At 37.8% G+C, this 21,589-nt stretch overlaps 1 protein-coding gene across 2 annotated transcripts; it reads right to left on the bottom strand.

The window, feature by feature from the left end:
* Positions 1-553: 553 nt before the first annotated feature.
* On the bottom strand, positions 554-21,062 carry RAB7A (RAB7A, member RAS oncogene family). Of its 2 annotated transcripts, none has more exons than XM_034431492.3 (6): positions 20,884-21,062; positions 7,758-7,846; positions 4,594-4,720; positions 2,851-3,069; positions 2,387-2,515; positions 554-1,848 (listed from the first exon to the last, which is right to left on the bottom strand). In XM_034431492.3, exons 2-6 carry the CDS (start codon positions 7,808-7,810, stop codon positions 1,753-1,755), a joined length of 624 nt encoding a protein of 207 aa, XP_034287383.1. In that variant the 5' UTR covers positions 7,811-7,846; positions 20,884-21,062; the 3' UTR covers positions 554-1,752. The 2 variants fall into 2 exon arrangements, with proteins under 2 accessions (XP_034287383.1, XP_087739852.1); XM_087883726.1 differs by lacking the exon at positions 20,884-21,062 and adding an exon at positions 20,272-20,766.
* Between the last annotated feature and the right edge of the window lie 527 nt (positions 21,063-21,589).

Consider the following 21,589-nt stretch of genomic DNA (forward strand, 5'->3'; position numbering starts at 1 on the left):
TTTTTAAGAAAACTGGAGATTCCAAAAATATTTAGAAATAGTTCCAAAATCTGAAGATCATGGCACTTATAATGTTCAATTCTGTTTGAGTGATATACGATGAACAAACCAATTGTACTATTAGAAATATGGCTTCCAATCTCTAGAGAGAACCCTGAAACTTGTTACACCTGTTAGGAGCAGACTGTCACTATTACATATGAATTGGCCTTTTTTGCTATCCTTTGCATATTTGTTCTCCAGAACGTATCAACTTCTGGAGTAAATTTGGGAGCACATATTGGGTAAGTCTGAATAAATAACGTTTAGTGACCAATTGACTAATGTAATTTAATATAACTCAATAGTAAATACAGTCTCTATACATTTCTGTCATATAGTTTCTCCCTTTATCACATAAATTTCTTTCTCAAAATCCTGAGTGGAAAACCTAAATTTAGCAACTGTTCTCTGGCAGGCCACTATCATACAATGTGAACATTGGATAAAAACATAAAATTGGTTCTGAAGCACTAGCTTCCACAAGGAGAAACATAGAGACAGGGAGCAAGAATTTTTGTTCTTGTTAAGTTTATTGGCGTGTTCTTTACAGAAGAGTTCTGGCTACATACTAGAGTGTAGACCTCAAGTTTGGGGGGGGGAGGGGGATATAGAAATGCTCCATTGAAGAAAACTACAAATGCAAGGATAAGTAAGAGGGCAGAATGAAATGGTCAGGGTTTCATTAGAGGAAATCCAGACACGGGATGGGGGGAGGAGGAGGAAAGGACACTTGGCCATTAAGAGTGACTGTCACTATCCAGATGGAGCTGTATCTACAAGAGTCGGACATTTCATGTTAAAATTCCTCTTTACACATTTGTAAAGTAACTGTGAAGGGGTTAAAAGGAATCAAAGCAATCATTTTGAAAACTCTATTTAATTTCTGAAGTCCAATAGTCCGGCACGCAAAATCATGCATTTGAAAATTTTCCACTACAAATAAGCCAGATAATATTTTTCAAGGAGATGAAGCTTTTTGGCTCTTAAATCAATAAAAATGTTTACATAATTCTTGCTTCTACTGTACAGAATACTGTCTCTATTTGGACTTGTGCTGCTAGCACGCTGCATTTCACAAGTGTCCTGTTCATTTCCTAAACAGCTTGTGTTTCAGTACTTAAACATGTAATTCAAGAATTTTACACTAATTTATACATTTAATCGGTTGCATATATTAACATGTACTATAAGATTCTTTTTTCCTAAAGAAGCCATTACATAATATGTGGATACTGTAAAAAGATCTGATTAGTTAAAAGTAACAAGCATTAACAGATACATACAAAACTCAACCTAGTGGGACTGAGTGCTGAGCTTGCAATGAACTATGAGTAATCAGCCTTTCCAGTTGCCGCCTTCACAGGGGAAACACAAGACAATTAAAGGGAAATTGTAACAGTGTATCTGTACACAGTTTCTTTCCAAGGGACATCTGGATGTAGCTTAAGTTCCAAATGTATAAGAGGTTCCTTTTTAATAACTAGAGGAGAAAGGTCTGCTACCATAAAAATGTAATGGGATGCAAGGATACTGATGAAGTTGAGTGGAGGAATGAATGGGTTTACAAGTTGTTCACGGTCAGGGGGCAATTTTGGCCGCTGAAAATGGTATCTTTATTTCCCCCAGGACAGGAGAAGGGCCATTTATGGTCGAAGGCCTAAGTGTGATATCGGTTTGTGAAGGACTGTGCTTAATCCCTCCAGCCCCACCTCAGCAGCTACAGCTCTCCGCAGAAGCCTTCGCTCGGTCGTTCTTGTCTAGCTTGATAGGTTCCGGAAATTCATTGTAAAGCTCCACTTCAGTTTCCTACCAGGAAAGAGGAAAGAGGTCACCAACTACAGTTAAAAATTACTTTGCTCAAATTGACCAGCTCCTGCTTTGGGAATAGGAGGCATGCAAGCTTAGTGTCATTTCCAAGGAATGCTTATGGACATTTTTTTTTTTTTTTTTGGCTTTAATTTATATGTTACCCTTGTCCGGAGACTCAGGGCAGCTTACAATGCGTTAAGCAATAGTCTTCATACTTTTGTATATTTATACAAAGTCAGCTTATTGCCCCCACAATCTGGGTCCTCATTTTACCTACCTTTGAAAGGATGGAAGGCTGAGTCAACCTTGAGCCTGGTGGGATTTGAACTTGCAGTAATTGCAAGCAGAAGGTTTTTTTTTTCAAATAGGATGTTAAAATATTGCAAACAAGCTGGTTATTTGGAAAAGTAAACTGGAAGTCTGCTAATATATAAAAGACACAACAATGGCTGTTCTATAGCCAGCCATCGGCAAGTTTGATTTTATAAGGGGAATATGAATTAATTGCCAAGAGAGGGCACTAGTCAGGGCTCACCTGTTTAAGTGCATTTCGTGCAATTGTCTGGAAAGCTTGTTCCACATTAATGGCCTCCTTCGCACTGGTTTCAAAGTAAGGAATATTGTTTTTGCTGTAGCACCAGGCCTGTGCTCGTTTTGTGGTAACCTGGCAACACAGGAAGTTTATTTTAATTCAGTTAAGTTCATACATTCCTATTAACCAGCAACCCTTTGTTTATTACCAGTAGCAAAGAACTCCACATTATTTTCTAAGCTGTAGAGCTCATGAGTGCTGAGAAATCTTTGCACACCCAAAGCTTCTTCCCAAAGCAATGTTATTCTATTTACATTTTCAAAAGCAGATATTTTATTCATGCACTTTGGTATCACATTTTGCAAATTATCCAGTCTGAAAATCTGGTTGTTAATTTGCAATCCATCCTTTGGAGGGGCTGGGGGGGGGGGGCTTCTGCTCTGGTTCTACTTCAGCATCCCACTTACTTGTCTATTTTCTAAATCAATCTTGTTTCCCAGCACAACAAAAGGAAAGTTCTCAGGATCTCGTGGACTGGCTTGAATGAGAAACTCGTCTCGCCAGCTATCAAGAGTTTTAAATGTGTTGGGAGCCGTTACATCAAAAACCAGCACGCAGCAGTCAGCTCCCCTGTAGAAGGCAACTCCCAAAGACTGAAACCGTTCTTGCCCCGCTGTATCCCATATCTGCAGAGAAGAGAAGAACACAGTAGCTTAATAGCAAATTGTCTGTTCAAATCAAAGAGAATCTGATGCTTTAAAATGTGGGGTCAGCTCTACTCTCCTCTCTTCATATAGATAGTGACCCTGTGTTCTTGCCTCTTGTCTTTGAAACATTTTCTGCATACCTAAGAACTCTGGGGAATAAATTGGATTCATAGTCACATGAAGAGGCCCTATATCAAAGAGCTGTCAGCTTCCCTCTAGAAATGCAGGGGTGGCAAAGGAAGTTGTCTTTAGATCTACTCCTCTTTTTTATTTATAGAACCAATGTGAGTAAGGTTTTAATCATAGCCCAATTTCTTCATTACCAAGAATAAGGAATGCCAAAGTCAACCCAGACCTCCTTTTGAGTACTGTGGTTCTGAGATAACTTATCTCTCTTTGCTCCCACTGCCTCTTTGTTACAAACTAGTTTCTCCCTTCCCCACCATTTTTTTACTATGGAATTCAAAATGGAAGAATGTCTCCTGAACTATCTTTGCGACCACTCCAGATGTGTGATCTAGTGAGATCTATTAATATTTGAACTGGGAATCCTGAAGACTAGCCTGACATTATCCATTAGGTACAGCAACAGTAAGATCCCATAATTAAAGATGAGTAGCAGAATTTGACAATCGATTCATTATCTTTTATCATTATCAAATAACAGGAAACACGAACTACGTAAGATCCGAAATCTTCATAAGATGGCAGTTTATCAAATCAAGTAAATTCCCATATTGCAAGGTAACTTTAATCTGTAGCTTTTTTTGCATGCAGCTTAGTTTGACTGTAGTCAGCTTGCCATAAAAATAAAACAAAATGACACTAAAAGCATCCATAGATACTCGTTAAAAACAAAGCCATTGAGTAAAAATTACTGCTATCATTAGAAAGACTTTGCTACCTGAATGTCCTCCTAAACAGGACTGTCTTTACCATTGTCTTTTAGAACAGGGATCTTCAACCTTGGCAACTTTAAGACTTGTGGACTTCAACTCCCAGAATTCCTCAGCCAGTTTTGCTGGCTGAGGAATTCTGGGAGTTGAAGTCCACAAGTCTTAAAGTTGTCAAGGTTGGAGACCCCTGTTCTAAGACACAAGGATACATCCAACCTCGGGTAGGCTGGAACAGTAGGAGGTCACTACTGAGAAGGTCATTCCCTGGGTGCTGACCCCTCTGATTTCTTCTCAGGTGTGTGTATACTGGGAAAATCCTGTCTCTCTCAGACCATTTGGGTGGGGAGAAGATGTTCTATAGTAATAAGCAAAAGCATATGTTTGTCCTAATTTCAAATTTATTAAGATTGAGTTTCTGAAGACCCCACTATCTTGTTAAAGGTTTTTAAATCACAGCTGAGCCTGCACACCACTGCAAAATCTGGGGGGAAAACGTAATAAATGTCCTATATAACATTTTATGTAAATGTAAACTGAGTTGGCATACATTAATTAATGGAAAACAGAAATGGGGTCTTCTATAAGAAAATGCTAAAAGCACACTTACCTGCATTGTGACTAATCTGTCATCCACCATCACCTCCTTAGTCAGGAAGTCTGCTCCTATTGTAGCTTTGTATTGGTTACTGAATTTCTTGTTAACATACTGATTCATAAGAGATGTCTTTCCCACCCTATACAAACAGAAGAGAATTCAAGCCATGGAAAACAATAGCACAGGCTCAATAATATACTCAATCCAAGTTTATAATCTTGGGCAGTTAAATGTTAGTTTGCATGCATCTCCTTTTGTTTTTTCATATAAAGGTAAATCCTAGACTTATGACTGGCTGCTTAGCAACCATTCAAAGTTACAACCTACCTGTAAAAGGGGACTTGTGACCCAGATCTAAAGTTCCAACAGTTGCCCTCTCCTCCCCTGGTCAGGTGAATGCCCCTAGGGCACTTGGCATCAGGGCTGTACTTATGGCCAACTGCAGCATCCCACAACCACATGGCCACATTTTATGATGGCTTTGCCAAAAACTGGCACTTATTTCCAGTTTCCAGCAAAACAGTGCCATAGTGAACAATGGGTTTGCTTAACTCATGCTGCAAAAATGTCATTAAAATGGCCCACTCCATTACTATCATAACTCAACTACTGTATGTATCTTAATTTCTACAATTAATACAACCAATTTATTTATATTTATGTTTTGAGTTCAACTCAACTGACAGTAAGCCTGCAACTGATTCATTTAGAAATTACATATTGAACTAGGGTCAGGAATACATTATCCTGTACCTGCAGAAGTCTCTGCTCCAGATACCTAGTAATCTACATCGACATTTTTAAATATACAGATTGGAAGAATGCTTTAAGTGTTCATTATGACAGCATGTTGCTATTTACCATTTCTAGAATACACTATAAATAAGTAATTGGTCATACCATGTTAAATATAAACTTTAATCACTCAATGATTCAAAATTTATTTATGAATCAAGCTTAGTCTATGGTCTTCCAGATGTGTTGTAATAATACTGTCACCCACATTGGTCAAAGCAAATTATAATCTCATCATATTCAGAGGAACAGAATTATGAATTCTATTACTTGAATTCTGTAGCTACATCTGTTAATTGCAAGATTTATCATTATGAGAAGGAATAAAAGGATTCCTTCTGTTACAGCTTTCCTATAACTGAAACATAGCACTTTGCCACATACAGGTAGTCGCTAAGTTACAACTGACGATTTAACAACTTTGCAAAGTTATAGTGAACATAGTGTGTTTTATAGTCTGTAAAGCACTTCTGGTTGTCATAAAGGGTCACATTATGTCATCCCCTTGTGATTGCTATCCCATTGTGAATATGTGGCCACATTTCGGGTGTGCGGCAACCATCTCGCATTTATGGCAGGGTGCCAAGTGAGCCACAATCATGTGGTTGCCATGCAGTCTTCTCTGCTGGCTTCCTCAGAAGTCAATAGAGAAGCCAGCAGGGAAGATTGCAAGCGAATAAGATAAAGAGGATTTTAGGTCTGTTCCTGCAGTGCTCTGAGGGATTTCCTGTCATTTCCATGTGGAGAGGGAAAATTCCTTGGCGGGCTTCACCAATGGACCTTATTTAGCAACTGTTCAAAGTTACAATGGCATTGAAAAAAGTGACATACAATTGGTCCTTGCACTTAGGACTGTCTTAGCGTCCCTACAGCCATGGGATCAAAATTTGAGTGCTTGGCAATGGGCATGTATTTATGATGGTAGCAGCATTCGGGGGTCATGTGATCTCCATTTATGACTTTCCCAATTGGCTTCTAATGAATGAAATCAATGGGGAAAGCTGGATTAATTTAATGACCATATGATTCACTTACCAAATGGGCCATATTCACATAACAACCATGGCAAAAAAAAGTTTGTGAAATCAGGCATGATTCACTTAACCGCATCACTGGCGCGGTTAAGCCTCAGTGATGATCTCACAACTGAAGTTCTGGCCTCAATTGTGGCTGTAAGTCAAAGACTACCTATATTACCATTTGATAAACTATTATGCCTTATTACGTGGCTGCTGCTCAGATGGTATGCATATATTAATGAGATTAGGACTCCTCCTCGCCTCTTTAAATAAGATGCCTCTGATAAATAAGAATGATGTAAAATTATGTATTAGCAGTATTTATTTCAAGATTATTTTACTTCCAAATGTTTTTACATGGATGTTCAAGATTGTGGGAACATTATCTGAATCTCTAGCTTAATGACATTAGATTCAAGTACACAAGTGGGATTTCTTTTTACCAATCACAATAGCTGAAAGACAGTCTCAAAGATGCATTGAGTACTTCATACTGATCTGATTTGATCATACATTATCTGATTAATGATCAAAGTACAACTGACTTAGTATTTCATAGAATAGTTTATATACTATTTTACTAGCATACAAATATATTTGTATACTACATAAATTAATATATTAATAGTATTATATTCCATATACTAGCATACTAGTATTATTTTAATACCAGTATATTTTATATTTTAACTGGTATGATCTTGAGGCAGTTACATTGCTGATTGAATTGTTTTTTTTAAAACCTTTAATATGACTGATATGTTTATTGTTTATACTTTTGATGTACATTATCCAGTTACTTCTTCTGATATGGGTAGCCACATAAATTTGATAATAATACTTAGATAATTATCTTTGAAAGCTAGCCAAGCATTGGATTTCAATTTTTTTTCTAGTCTGTCACATCTACTTCTTATGTAAAGCTATAAAAAAAAAAAGGAAACAAAAAGCAAGCTTTTACTCCGTGTACTATACTTTAAGCAATCAGAACTATTTTGCTAGAATCACAGACAAAATGCTTTGACAATTTATTCAGTGCTGCAACCCGTTTGGTAGTGGTTTGTTACCTTATCTGGAAATTATTTTTTAACATATTTTTATTGCTTTAAGAATTGTATGCTCATACGCTTTGCATGATAATGTACTTTGTTAGGCTAGATATTTACGCTACGTTCAGTGCCCTTCTTTTGCAAAACTTTGTAAGCTGAGATATTTTCCATTATTCTTCATTTCAATTGCAGCAAAGCTTACATTTCTATATTATCTTGGATATTTTGTATGGCTTACTGCAATGCAATTCTCTTTGCTGACCATTTTTAAGCAATGCTAGTCAAGGCAAAATATTATTATATTAATACTTACCCTGAATCTCCAAGAATGATGACTTTGAGTAATACTTTCTTTCTAGAAGTCATTATTACAGAATTCAGATGAATATTCAAGTGCACTTACTAGATAAAAGGAAATTAAAATATAAACGTCTTACTCTGCAATCCATTTGCTTTTACAGACAAGTCAAAGTACAGGTAACATATTAATATTTCATATCCTTGCAAACTAGGTACTAGATATTGCTTTCTTGAAACAGATGTAAAGATGGAACCACTTCATTGCAAAAAAGCCTCTGTTTGGCTACTGATCAAATCCAGAGAATGCTTAGCTATTCAACTTAAGTGCCCCAAGTATAAAAGCAGGAAAGAAAGATTCCCCAGAAACTTCACTAATGCTGAATGCTATCCATCTTAAAAGCATTCCAACATTTCCCTCTTTGGCTTAAACAGAAAAAATAGCCTTAGTTATCTTCTTAAAGCTGGTTTATGAAAAACCGTTTTAAGTTTCAGGTTAATAGTCTCAGAAATTCCTCTGTGAAGGAATGTTAGTCCTACCAGAGATTCAACCTGAGAGAAAAGTCCATAACTCTTATTTTTGTTAAGAAGTTCTTATTACAGCTTTCTCTCTCTCCCTCTCCCTCTCCCACACACACACACACACAGAGCTTAATTCCAATATGAGAACAAGTGGAAAAGAGAATGAAGTACAGCAAAACTGTACATTAGGCATAGGCTTTGAGGTTACATGAAACATCTGCTCTGCAACTGTCTAATTATGCAATCTACTGCGAACTGAAATTCCAGCAAAGTCTAGAATAACAGCTTCATTTAAAATGTCCAGCAAGACTATGATTATTAGGCTTGTAAATTGCGAACGCCTGTTAGTACCTATATTCTACTGTGTAAGATTCACAAATGTTGAACATTAAAGAAAATGCCATTATGGATTGCAAGCTCCTTAATGTAGATGTAATGCTGCAGGGAAACATTGCGTGCCAAAAAAAAGGAAGTGTCCAAATGCAAAAGTTGCAGCTAGTTTAAAAAATATCAAGGCACAGTTGAATCATATGTCTTTCAGCGAGAAACTAGAAGAACAAATAACTGCAATATCATACAGTGAAATTTTAATGGAGGGTGCAGAGTTCCATTATTTCCCAAATTCTAGTAAATCAAAAAGCACTTGATCATAGCAAACCATGCTAATGACACAATTTGAGTTGTGTCAAATGCATCAGGACATCATCACACAAATGATAAATGAAGTACTGCAGTACTCAAATACTCCCTTCTGTGAGGGACATGGGCGCTCATAAACATGAAATATAAATAATAAATGAAATAAAATTGCAATGACATTTAGTCCCTTCCAAAAAAGTCTGTTGCACTGAGTAAATCATGGTTTTACTGTACTGCTTATAATTCTAGTTTTTGTCTTTGGAATTTGGAGAAAACTTCAACAACCTAATTAAGCAGTTATCAAAAACAAAGCAATCTTTGCTATGTTCAATAAACTAACCCTTATTTTTAAAGAAACCTAACATGGGATTTGTTTCCTCCATATTATCTCCAATGATGGGGATTCAATGTATTAACATTCTGTTGATTAAAATAATTTTTCCTTTCAGATGTTTGAATTATGAATAAATCTTTGAAAGCCACAGCTCTCACGCAGCTCTCCAAATGCCAATGGAGCTACTCAGTACCAGCAGAGCACAACTTCAATTATTAACACTTACATGATTAAGTGTTACTATAACAAAGCAAAATTAATAACAGATAGAGCACACCTACAAGGCTTAAGCTTGGTGCAGAAAGCGTTTAAACATACCCAGGGGAAATTGTTTTGTAATTTTAACACAAATTAGTCAAAGAACTTTCAATAGCATATAGGTATCAATCAGAAGCATTCGTTTATTTATTAGACAAATCCTGCAGTCATGCCACCCTTAACACCTTCAAGGAAAAACTTCCAAGATACAATAGTATAAGAATTATAAAAAAAATAACAAATATTTAAAAATATTTTCAGACAGTATCAATAACTTTATGACATTATCTTCATTAAAAAAGCCTTCTGGAACAGCTTTTTTAAAAATTGCATCCCAAAGACAAAAAGGGTCAGAGCTGATATCTGGTGGCAAACTATTCAGCAACAAAGGGACTTGGTTGTTTTCCTGCAGATGTTGCATTACCCGACTAGGTTAACATCTGTGCTAGTGATGATGATGATGCCTTGAAAATCATAATGACTAGCACTGATGATGTTATCTAGTTTGGGTAGTGAAACCTCTGCAAGAAAACAGCCAAGCTCAGAGAGCACCAAGGGCTTCTTCATTTCAACCTGAGCTACAAAGATTCTCCTTTATTGGTAAACAAAGGGACTATTTGTCTGGAAATTATCTCCTAAATCTCCTCCTTCTAATCTGTCAACAGTTGGGAACTACTAACATTATTCATTCCTAAACATTTCATTAATTGTATAAAACATCATGTAATGTTATCAAATGTGCACTTTGTTATAAATTTTAACATACTTATTTAACTTGTTAAAAATACCATGAAAAAGTACCTTTTTTAAAAAGATAAAATGAGGCCTATCAATAACGTGTTTGATATAACCTATGAAATTTGAAGCATCTATAAAAAATTAGCACTCTGTGCCAGCAATCAGTGTATAGTTATTACCAATATAGAAAGTCCCAACATTAACAATTGGTATTTCATGTATGCATACTCTTGTCCGTATCCTTTTGGAGTTATGGTTTATTTCTGACACAAAAAAATGGTATTTCATAGGAGGCTAATTACTGTCTCATCATTGTACTATATTGAGAAAAAAGGATATTGTAAACCAATGTTTTCCAACTAGTAACTTTCAGTATGTAGATTTCAACCTTCAAAATACTCAACCACAGTACCACAATTTAAAAGTGTTACATATTCCAAATTTGCTCAGGTTGGAAAAGAGTGCCGTGGCTATTTTAAGGTATCACTCCATTGCTGATTTATTTCTTCTAGTCTAAGGCATACCAGTCTATATGTAAGTTCATTTACCCAACTAAATAACATTGCCACATGCCTTAGCATGCAACAGTAAACTTTTGGGGAATTTTGAATTCCAGTCAGATGATAATGTAGGGGATTTAATGAACTGTTTGCTATTTGATAAAGATAATCAAGGTGAGATAACTGAGGTTAAAGAATTGAATTTTCGTATTTGCACATATGAAGCGAGCTATTGATAATTCTATTTCTTTATTGCTGTATTTCTCTTTATTCCCTCAGGTAACCATAGGAACAGTACTTAGCACAAGTCTGCACAATCAGATTACAACAACATGTGTGGGCTCAGAATGCTTAATCACATTCCTTCCTTCATGGAGAAAGCAGTTCATAATTTCTTTCTCTATAAGATCTCACTTTTATTGAAGTGTGATTTTCAATAAAACTCAAGGTTTGCTAGTTTCTCTGAAAGAGAATATGAAGTCAAACAGTATTTATTCAATGGGTTCTGAATGAAGACAGATCAAAGTGATTCCTTGGATGAGAGTCATGATACCAACTGTATCTTCCTCAAACCAAGCAGTAAGGCAGGAGTGTCAAACTCAAGGCCCATGGACCGAATGTGGCCCGCAGGGCCGCCCTGGAAACACTGAAGGGCCGGTCCACGGTGCCTCTGCCAATGAAAACAGGCCCTCCCGAGCTTCATTTTTGCTGGCAGTGGGTTGCAGGAGACCGTTGCAGCTGAAAATGGAGCTCAGGAGTCAGTTTTCGCTGGCAGAGCATTCAGGCCACCACAGGCGTTCCCGAAAGGAGTGATGTCAAGCTGGTCATGCCCATTCTATATGGTTTTCCATAGAAAGCTTAAGACTACCTTTAGTGTAACAATGAACAGTGAGCGAGCCTTCCAGTCCAGAAATTTCCATATAATAGAAATAGCACTTAAGACTTATATACGTTTCCCCGAAAATAAGACCTTGTCTTATATTTTTTTGAACCCTGAAATAAGCGCTTGGCCTTATTTTTGGGGAGGTCTTATTATTTTGGGGCGCGTGGAGCAAGACAAGATCGTCTTGCTGTCTTACCCGATTTCCAGCTCTGTCTCCCTAACCCTAACCAGAGGAAATGGCAGGGACCGGCTGCACATGCGTTTAAATATTTTTGGGAAGAGCTTATTTTCAGGGAAACATGGTACCACTTCACAGCCTTCTCTAAGCGGTTTACAGTCTCAGCATATTGCCTCCAACAATCTGGGTCCTCATTTTACCCACCTCAGAAAGATGGAAGGCTGAGTCAACTTTGAGCCGGTGAGAATTGAACTGCTGGCAGTGGGCAGAATTAGCCTGCAATACTGCATTCTAACCACTGTGCCACCACGGCTCATAATGGACAGATGCACTCTCTTACATGCCTTTACTTCTTCAACAAACATTGATTTTTCTCATACTACACCCTATCCACTATTTTTCTTCCAGCATTTGCACATCTTAAAATTGTTCCATTCATTTTCCCATTTCTACTTTTGGTTATTTACCATATAACTTGCAATCATGCACTCCATTTTTCTATCAAGCACAACTCAGTCATAATTTTGGGATCCATACTTGTTATGGCCATGTAATCTAACTTTCTGAGCATGAATTCTCAACCAAAAATGCAGCATGATTTACAAAGAACATCTGCATCTCCAAATATTTTATATATTCAAAAATATGCTAATCAATGGAATACATTTTTTTACTATGTATTCAGTATCAAACCATTAAAACATTCTATTTATTCTCACACATTTACTTCCTCTGTTATATACCAATCTTATATCCAGCAGCCATCTTTTAATTTCATTGCCACGGGGGAAAAACCCATAATTCCAATCTATTTCCTTTATTCCACATCTTCTCTTTTAACTTTAATTGTTCCTTGCTTTCTCTGATTAATCCATTTAACAGCATAACAGAGTTGTAAGGGATCTTGGAGGTTTCTAGTCCAACAACTGCTCAAGCAGGAGACCTACACCGACAAACAGCTGTCCAACCTCTTTTTAAAAACCTCCAGTGATGATGGAGCACCTACTTCTGTTTGCAACTATCATTTTCTCTATACACAAATATTTTCCTTTCACCCTTAGTTTTGCATCAATACTTCTTCTTATCCACAACTTCTTCTACTTTATCATAATACCAAACATTCTTGTTCGTACTTCTCAACATAACTCCATGTGCTTTAATGCTTCTCTGCCATACAGTTCTTTCCCTCTGATCCAATTATTTCCACCTATCCTACTTTTACATTCACTTTTGATTCAATTTTGCTGGATGGTTACTCTATCTTCCAATACCTTTTCCACTCCATCAGCTACGGATTAGACCTTAAATGAACTGTTTTGTAATGGTTCTGATTTTTGTCCTATTTATACTCACCAAGCCCGTGATATTAGGGAAATGTTTGAATCTACATAGATTTTTTGATGCCCATTGATGCCCATGCTCCTTGTACAGTGTGCAAAACCTATATGAAATCACTGGAAATATTGATTTGGAGTAAATTGATGATACCCAGCTCATTACTTACTACCAAATCCAAAGGAAACACAACACTACTTTTATCTGAATCTGGTCTGGATGAGGAAAAGCAAGCTGAAATCAAGTCAGAGGAGATGTTATTGATGAGGGGAAACCAGAATCGGGGATTGAGATGGTCATTTTGAATTGTGCACCTCTGGAAAAAGCAGATTTGCATCTGAGAGTGCTTCTCATCCCCAATGTATTTGCTATTTATTTACTATTAATTCTTATGGTTTATAATTTGTATTGGCTTTGTTTCCATAATTCAATGAACCCACAGACCCAACAACTCTACTTTAGCCTACTCTAATACGTTAAATGAACCCAACCATTAAAGTAGGTAAAAGTGTGTCATTTGCTCAATAGGCAGTATTATGTAATTTTTACTTAGTTCTACATTACAAAAATACTGATTCTGAATTAATCATACTTGTTGAAGAGTCATTGTTCCTGCTAACAATATATTCTCCCATAGATTTCACAATATTTAGTAATTTTACTGGTTTCCCTTCAAGTCTTTTTTCCCCAGAAGACTTCAGAGGGTTGAACAGAATAATCTTGCCAGGATTTAATTATTTGTCGTCTAACAACTAATAAATAATGGGCAATCAGACTAATAGATTTGAGAAGGCATGTTACATTTGATAGTATCCACTAAAAGCAACGCTTTAAAAAACCAGCTGCATCCTTGGCTATATATCCTTGATGCTGGCAAAATACTCTTACAAAAAATGCACACCCTTAAGCAGCAACAATGATATCATCGTCAGGCAGCTTTAAACACAGCTGCTGCATCGATTTTTCATTTTTATTAAAAAACAGATCATAAGCAAATATGCTTGCAGCAAGATATACCAGGCTAGATAACTACTGTACTTAAAACTACTAAGCCTATGAAATGCCTGTATGAAAAGCTATACTATTTCAATACAGATAGTCTTCAATTTACAACCATTTGTTAGTGACCATTTGAAATTACAATAGCACTGATAAAGGTAACTTACAATTTGTCCCCATGTTTACGATTGTAGCAATATCCCCATGGTCACCTGATCAAAATTTGGGCGATTGGCAACCAGCATGTATTTATTATGGTGGCTGCAATGTCCCGGGGTCATGTGATCACCATTTGTGACCTACCCAGATGACTTCCAATGGCAAAATCAATGGGAAGCCATATTCACTTAACAACCATGTGATTCACTTAACAATCATGGCAAACAAAAGTAAAATTGGGTATGACTCACTTAACAACTTGCTTAGCAACATAAATTAATGATCCCAATTGTGATTGTAAGTTGAGACCTACCTGTATACTATTTGGTTGTAAAGCCTACCTTAAGCCTCCAGTACACAAATATGATTTATCTAGTAGAACTCCCTGAACCAGCTCTCTTATGTGCTGAGCTTAAATATTTAAAAAACTCATCAGCAATGCTAAACCTGAAAAGTAGGGAAATGTTAGCTGAGTGAAAACCTTTTCTGACTGCTGCATTTCAAAAGTGTTAAGATTACAACTTTCACAGTAGCTAGAAATTTCTATGTTTTAGACATCTTAACTGCTGAGCATCAGTCTGCACAATAGTAAATGTTCCAGTTCTAAGTAAGCCTAGCAAGAATGTATGCTCTCTATACATTGCCTATACTTTTGTTTAAAGGGATGCTGACACTCATTAAATATTAATATTTAGAGAATGCAATTGTCTTCTTGAAGCAATTTCACCATGCATCGCAAATAACTATGCTGGCAGCAGCTTCATTTTCCACTCTGCATTTATAACTGAACCAAAGCTGTGATCAAGAGCAGCCAAGAAAACTGAAATATAATTGGCATGAATGCCAGCATTATTGCCTCTATTTGTCTAAAATCCGCTTCTGAATATCTCACTGCCTCACAGCTATTTATGGTGTCAATATAAATAGAATATTCCAGAGTGAAGTAAAAAAAAGATATTAATTGGCACTTAATGCACTCAATTATCTTCCAAAGAATACCATCAGCCCTCTTAAGCTTGAATCCTCCAGATATTATAAATTACAATTTCCATCTAGCGAGTATACAAGAATAAAACATGAAAAGCAAATGACAGACATAAACTAGGGCTTTCTTAAATAGAATCCTGCAAGATTTCTACATTAATTCCCTCAAAAGAGATGCCTAACAGTATACAAGTGTATCTGAAATTAAAGAAACTGAATGGGGTATAACAGTCTTTTCAGTTGAACCCTGGCAAGACTGGAAGGTTCCTACAAGGATTATGCTATCTTTGGTGCTAGATGGGGAGGCACTGCCCAGACAGACTCAGCATGTAATCTGGGACTCCTCCAGATTCACGACTCCTGCTCAAAATGTATGTTGCAATTGTGGCTGGGAAAGTCTTTGCATTGCACTCCATTAGATCAGGCAGAGAAGGAATACTAAGGGTTTTATTGGTCAGGGAGTTACATTTGATGGGTCCCAAGAGATGGGCCTTTTCTGTTATGCCTTATGGAACATTCCTGCCCCCCCCCTCCATCCCCAAGTTAAGCTAGCTCTTTTTGTTATTGTTTAGGAATTCCCTTAAGACTTGGTTATAAGACACCGGGCAATGGAAAATAGAGAAATTCTTAGATGGCTCAACTATAATATTCAAATTTGATAGGGGATCTGACAAATCATAGTTTAGTGAGCAGCTCTGTAAATACAACATAGTAAACAGCAATCAAAACAAATTGCATTACTTGGTGTAATGTGTCTCTCTAGCTATTAGTTGGCAGCTGAGCAAGATACAGAAATAACTTTTAAAGAAGAGAGAGCAATTAAAATGGCAATGTGGAAGAATTAAGTGGATGAGGGACTTGTCTAACACAAAATAAAGTATTATAAACCAATAATGAGAGTCACTTTGGAGTAATGGTTATCAGGCTAGACACCGTGAGACCATGAGTTTTAAGTATGAAACCAGTTATGTGACTTTGGACTATCACTCATTCTCATTCTACAGCCCTAGGAAACCACTTCTGAAAATGTTCTCAAGAAAACTGCAGGGACTTGTTCAGGCAGTTGCCAAGACTGACTTGAAGGCAAAGGTGGAGGCACATGAGCATTTGGGAAAGAAAAACATCTCAACAGACAAGGCCACTACCAACTTTGCCTTTTACTGTGGACTAGTCATAATTCACGTCTTATGCAAGTTCAGCAATAGCATCTTTTAATTAAAGAATATTGATAATTTCCCATACTTGTGAAATTAGTGGGACTTAGATGGGATTTAGGATTTCAATAAAGTGTCACTGCCTATCCCACTATTAATATTGCTTCTATATTAATGGTGAACGGGCTAAAATTGATCTCAGCATGAATTGCACTGTTATTTGATATGAGACAGTGCTAAGTGGTAGGAAAAGTAATTATTCTGTAAACAAACACTGATTTCTCTACTTCTAAACAAAAAGTTTAATATTACTTTTTCACGTTACAGCTTTAGTTGTTTATAACAACTTACTTCATTTATATGGTTACGTCAAGAATACTGTAATCACCTGTCTTCCATGCCTGTTCATTATATTTCCAGAGAGAATATACCAGTATAAGCACTTCAAGTTCAACATTTATGGGAGGGTAGCAATGAAATTTAATTCTGTATTTATCCTCAGATTTAAAAGAAATTACCCCACTTCTGACCAAATAAACCTGGTTGTGCCATACATGCTTTTAACATAACTTATGTTTTCGGATGCCTTCAAGTTAGTGGGGGCTCCTGGTCATTGACTAGACTAGTCCCTGCAGTTTTCTGAAGAAAATTTCAGAAGTGGTTTAACACCGTCTTCTTCCTAAAACTGAGAGATAATGGTAGGACCAAAGTTATCTAGCTGGTTTGGTGCCTAGAGAAGGACTAGAAATCACAGAACTCCTGGTTTCTAGCATGGTGCTTTAACCACTACACAAAAACCTATCTCTTAGTGAGTAGTCCAGGAACACAGAATGTTGCCTTACAACAAATCAGATTCTTGGTTCAATTCTCCATATTTTTTATATCTAGGATATTTTGTTGCAAACCAGATGCCCCATCATTGTGCTCTTGTGTAACCTGTTGTAGACAATTCTTTAACCTATGAAAATATATTCATATATAATATATGCAGTATCTCCATCAGAAAAAGCTTGAACTAATCGTATCGAGTAGTTGACTGCCTCAAATCACTCATAACAATGAATTATGTTTATAAATGAGCTTATAAATATCCACGGTGAGAAAAATCTGATCTTGGATCTTGGTAATCACATTCAACTTATTTTTTTCCCATTATTTCTGAGCAGGTGAACTCACAGCCAGAGTAATGTAATGGTTAAACATCTGACTGATACCAGGTAAACCCATTCTTAGCCATGAAAACTGAATGATGTTGGGCAGCCAATCTTATAGGGGTTGTTGTAGGGGGAAAAAAAGAAAGAGAAGTGCTAGCTATGTTATCCTGAGCTCTTGAACAAAAATACAGGGTACAAATTTGACAAATAAAGGTCATTTTTCAATCAATTACACAAAACACATTTTAGAACTATCCAACCATTGCAGTGCCATAAATTGACCGGTAACACTAGGACGCTACTGTAAGCTATGGGGGAGATGGCCAAAAGTACCATAACATCCAACCAATATATTTGTTTTGTAAGAATTTCTAAGGAGAACAGTGACATATTTAACATAAAATTATGCTGTTGAGTTCAACACTTTTAATATGCCACTTTAACTTTTAAAATGAATTGGGGGAAAATTAAGACTTTGGAAGGACAATCTAATAGACCTTAAGGGAGTTACTAATACACATATTATACACTATTTTAAATAGAAGGTACTATAAGGTTGGCCTTTATTTATAATCCAAATACAAGTGCAAATATATGCATAGTATCATAATTGGTCTAGAAGCTACTACGGATTTGCTCATGCTAACAGTTTTATAGCATTAGATGCAAGTCTCCTACAAATCCGCTACTACTCAAAACTTCACCTGTTTGAAGCAACAACTATGCTTTATATATCAGGATGTAAGGATATGTTTGTATTATTTGCCTACAATTTTCACTACAATAAATCAACAGTTCTCAAGCTATGGGTTAGGATCCTGGAAATAGGGGTGAGGCCAGGGGCATAATTTTTTAAAACGTTGCACAGGTAGGGTTGGGATTGCTGTCAAAATTTAACTCTAGGATTTGCTAATTTTTCATGGGCAAGCTCTAGAGGGCAGTATTGATACTACAAAATTTAATAACTTTGTTGAGTTTAAATTGAACTATTAAAGGGATGTATTTATTCCCTGCCATTGTCTCAGAGGTGTTTTTTTCAAAAGGCAACTAAGTTGTTTTTTCCTTGAGGAAAGAAGAAGAAAACCTTTTGCTTCTCATCCAAGAAGCTTCACCACCTATCTTTCCATCACCATTGATGAAGCTTCTTGGATGAGAAGCAAAAGGTTTTCTTCTTCAAGGAAAAAACAGCCCAACTGCTTTTTTGAAAAAAGCACCTGAGATAGCTATGACCTGGATGACTGAAAATGTCCAGACATTCCTTGCCATTATTCATAGTAACCCATTTCCTTTCTCATTTTCAAAGGTTGTGGTAATACAAAGTTTGAGAATTTCTTACCATAAGCAGGAAAAAGAAACATTTAAGAGCAAACTGAAATATCTACTTTGAATAATTCATGTTTTAAAGTTTATTTCTTTTCAGTTATATTAACTGAATTTTAAGACAAAGCATATAACAAACTTGCCTTTACAGAAATTTATTACTACAGAGCCAATTTCCAAAGCAATAGGTTGTATATACCAGTTTCCTCTAGAAACATTTGATGACATTTAATTCCTAGATAAATTGCACTTAACTACTCATGAACTAAATCATGTGCTTAATCAGCTGCTGCAATCACAAGGGAAGACAGCATGCTTGCTCTTCCCAGCTAAGGAGGGAAAACAGAACAGGAAATATACATGGATTCCATTTAATATAGGTTAATTTTACTACCCAGTAACTTAAGAAAATTACTTTGAGCTTTAAATATAAATCATATCTCAGATATATATATATATATATATTCATTTGAGCCCAGAAATGTTTTAGAATAGTTAAATGTATTGCTTAGCTTTCATTGGGATATGCAATTATCACAGAAAAATCAATTTAGTGGCCCAATCCATTATTGTCATTTGCCTTAAATTGCCAGGCTTTAAATACCTAAATATTCCTAAATATGGCACACACTACTTCTTCAGTATGATGACATATTCATATGCAATAGCACCAAAGATAAGGTTAGCTCTCTTCAAGGGTATCAATGAGTCAAGTCTTGAAACCTAGTTTTATCCTGAGTCATTTGTTGTCTAGCATTCCGATTAAGTACTTGTGGCAATACAGAAAGACACTGCTTTGTTTACCATCCCTAACTTAGTAAACTACATCATGTTTAGACAGGGAGATAACATTGTGAGCCCCAACCGATTTACCATTCATCTACTCAAAGGAAACTCTTGTATTAGATTGAGCTCAACTGTCCTTGTACATAATCGCTCAACTGATTCCACTCTTGAATTTACTCTCAAAAGTATTGTCTAACTCGAACACAAAAAGGGCTTCTCGCAGCACAACCTGGATCACGTAAATCATGTAAAACTGCACTAGGTTCAGGTAGAATGATCTCCCGATACGCATATTAAGATGACAGTATTAAATCTCTGGGGCACTTCTATTTGCTCAGAACAATACGGGCATTTTCAAGCTGGGGTGGGAAGGGTAGCAAGGAACGGATATATCCCCTTGGTTAAGTAGCTTTGGACATTTTTAAAAATGCACATGCTTGTTTAAATATCGAAGTTCGATATTTACCGAAGAACAAATTGAAGCCATGGATCCGTATTTCTATTAAGTCTTCAATTGGGCAGTAACAGGAAGCGTTATTGTTTAGCCAGCGAAGGCGGGCAGGAGGAGGGCTCAGCAGCTCTCTCACCTTTCAGTTTTCCAGGGTTGGGCCAGGAACCAGCTACGATCAACCAAACCACCAACGGACACACTGGGGGCTCCTCTAGCCCACGTTTCTTTGTTCCGGAAAAACGGAGTGGGTGGGTGGCTGGGTGGGTGGAGAAAGAGACGGAAGGACAGGAGCCACCGCTCTCTCCCGAGCTTCTTCCCAGGGACATCCTACCGGCAGCCTCCTCGCCTTGCCAAACCCCCCGCCCACCGCAGACGGATCGTTATTAAGCGGCTGCCACCCCCCACTTCCCCCCCCTTGAACTGGCCCTATGGAGAACTACCAGCCCCAAAGCGAGCAGGGCGGGGCCCCCAGACGGCCGCTCCCTCCTCCCGTCGCGAAGGCAGCCGAGGAGGAAAAAAAAAAAAAAAAGACAGCGACAAAGGAATTCTCTCCCCCCCCCCTACTCGGACGCCCCCGACAGAGCCGCGCCCTTCTCCCCGTTCTCCAACCCAGCGGGCTAAGCGAGCGCCCCCCCCCCACTCCTCCCGCAAAAGCCGTTAGGCCGCTCTCCCGACGTCGAGCCCAGCAACAAGACCCCCCCCCCGCGTTGGTGGCGCTCTGGGGCCCCACCCTCACCGTCGGACTCACCGTGTAAAAACAACGAAAACCCGGCCTTTCTCGCAAACTGTTTCTCCCCCACCCTTCAGGACCGCCAACCCTCCGCTCCCTTCGGCTCCGCTTTAATGGGGCCAAACACCCTCCCCGCTTTCACTTCCGCCTCTTGCTCACCCCTTCCGGTCACGCGACCCGCCCGGCGTCTTGATTGCCCTGACGTGTAAAAAGGGCGGGGCCAAAGGCCGGACGGGGTTCGGGAAGCCTTTTTGGTTCTAATTACGGCAGGCTCACGCTCTAGCCTAGCCTTTGGCGGCGGCTCTATGATACGTTGTAATTGAGCCCCCTTGCAAAATTCTGAAACGGGGTTTGTTGACGGGAGGCTGGCCGCTGAGGAGCCTCTGGATACCGTAGCTTGGTTCTCCTGCTCCGGGTTCAGTTTATTAAGCAGCAACCACCTGCTTTAAAAACAACGTGAGCTTCGTTCAATGGGCGGGAACTTATTTTTGAGTAAACAGGTATCAGATTGCATGACAAGCAGATTAGGAAGTCCATCGGCTTCAAAGGGGCTTTCCTCGAGTCAGTATTAACAGCTTTGCTGCCTACCTACTTCGTTTCCTGATCTTGTTCTCCCAGCACTGTTGCATTAATCAGTCCGTCTCTATTAAAGCAAAATGTCACACCCGGAACGTTGAAGTGTAAGGCAAGAGGAGTCGAGACAACGCAAGCATCTATGGGGAGA

The sequence above is a fragment of the Pantherophis guttatus genome, chromosome 2 (genome assembly GCF_059756535.1).
Source record: "Pantherophis guttatus breed Tessera chromosome 2, ASM5975653v1, whole genome shotgun sequence".
Taxonomy (NCBI): domain Eukaryota; kingdom Metazoa; phylum Chordata; class Lepidosauria; order Squamata; family Colubridae; genus Pantherophis; species Pantherophis guttatus.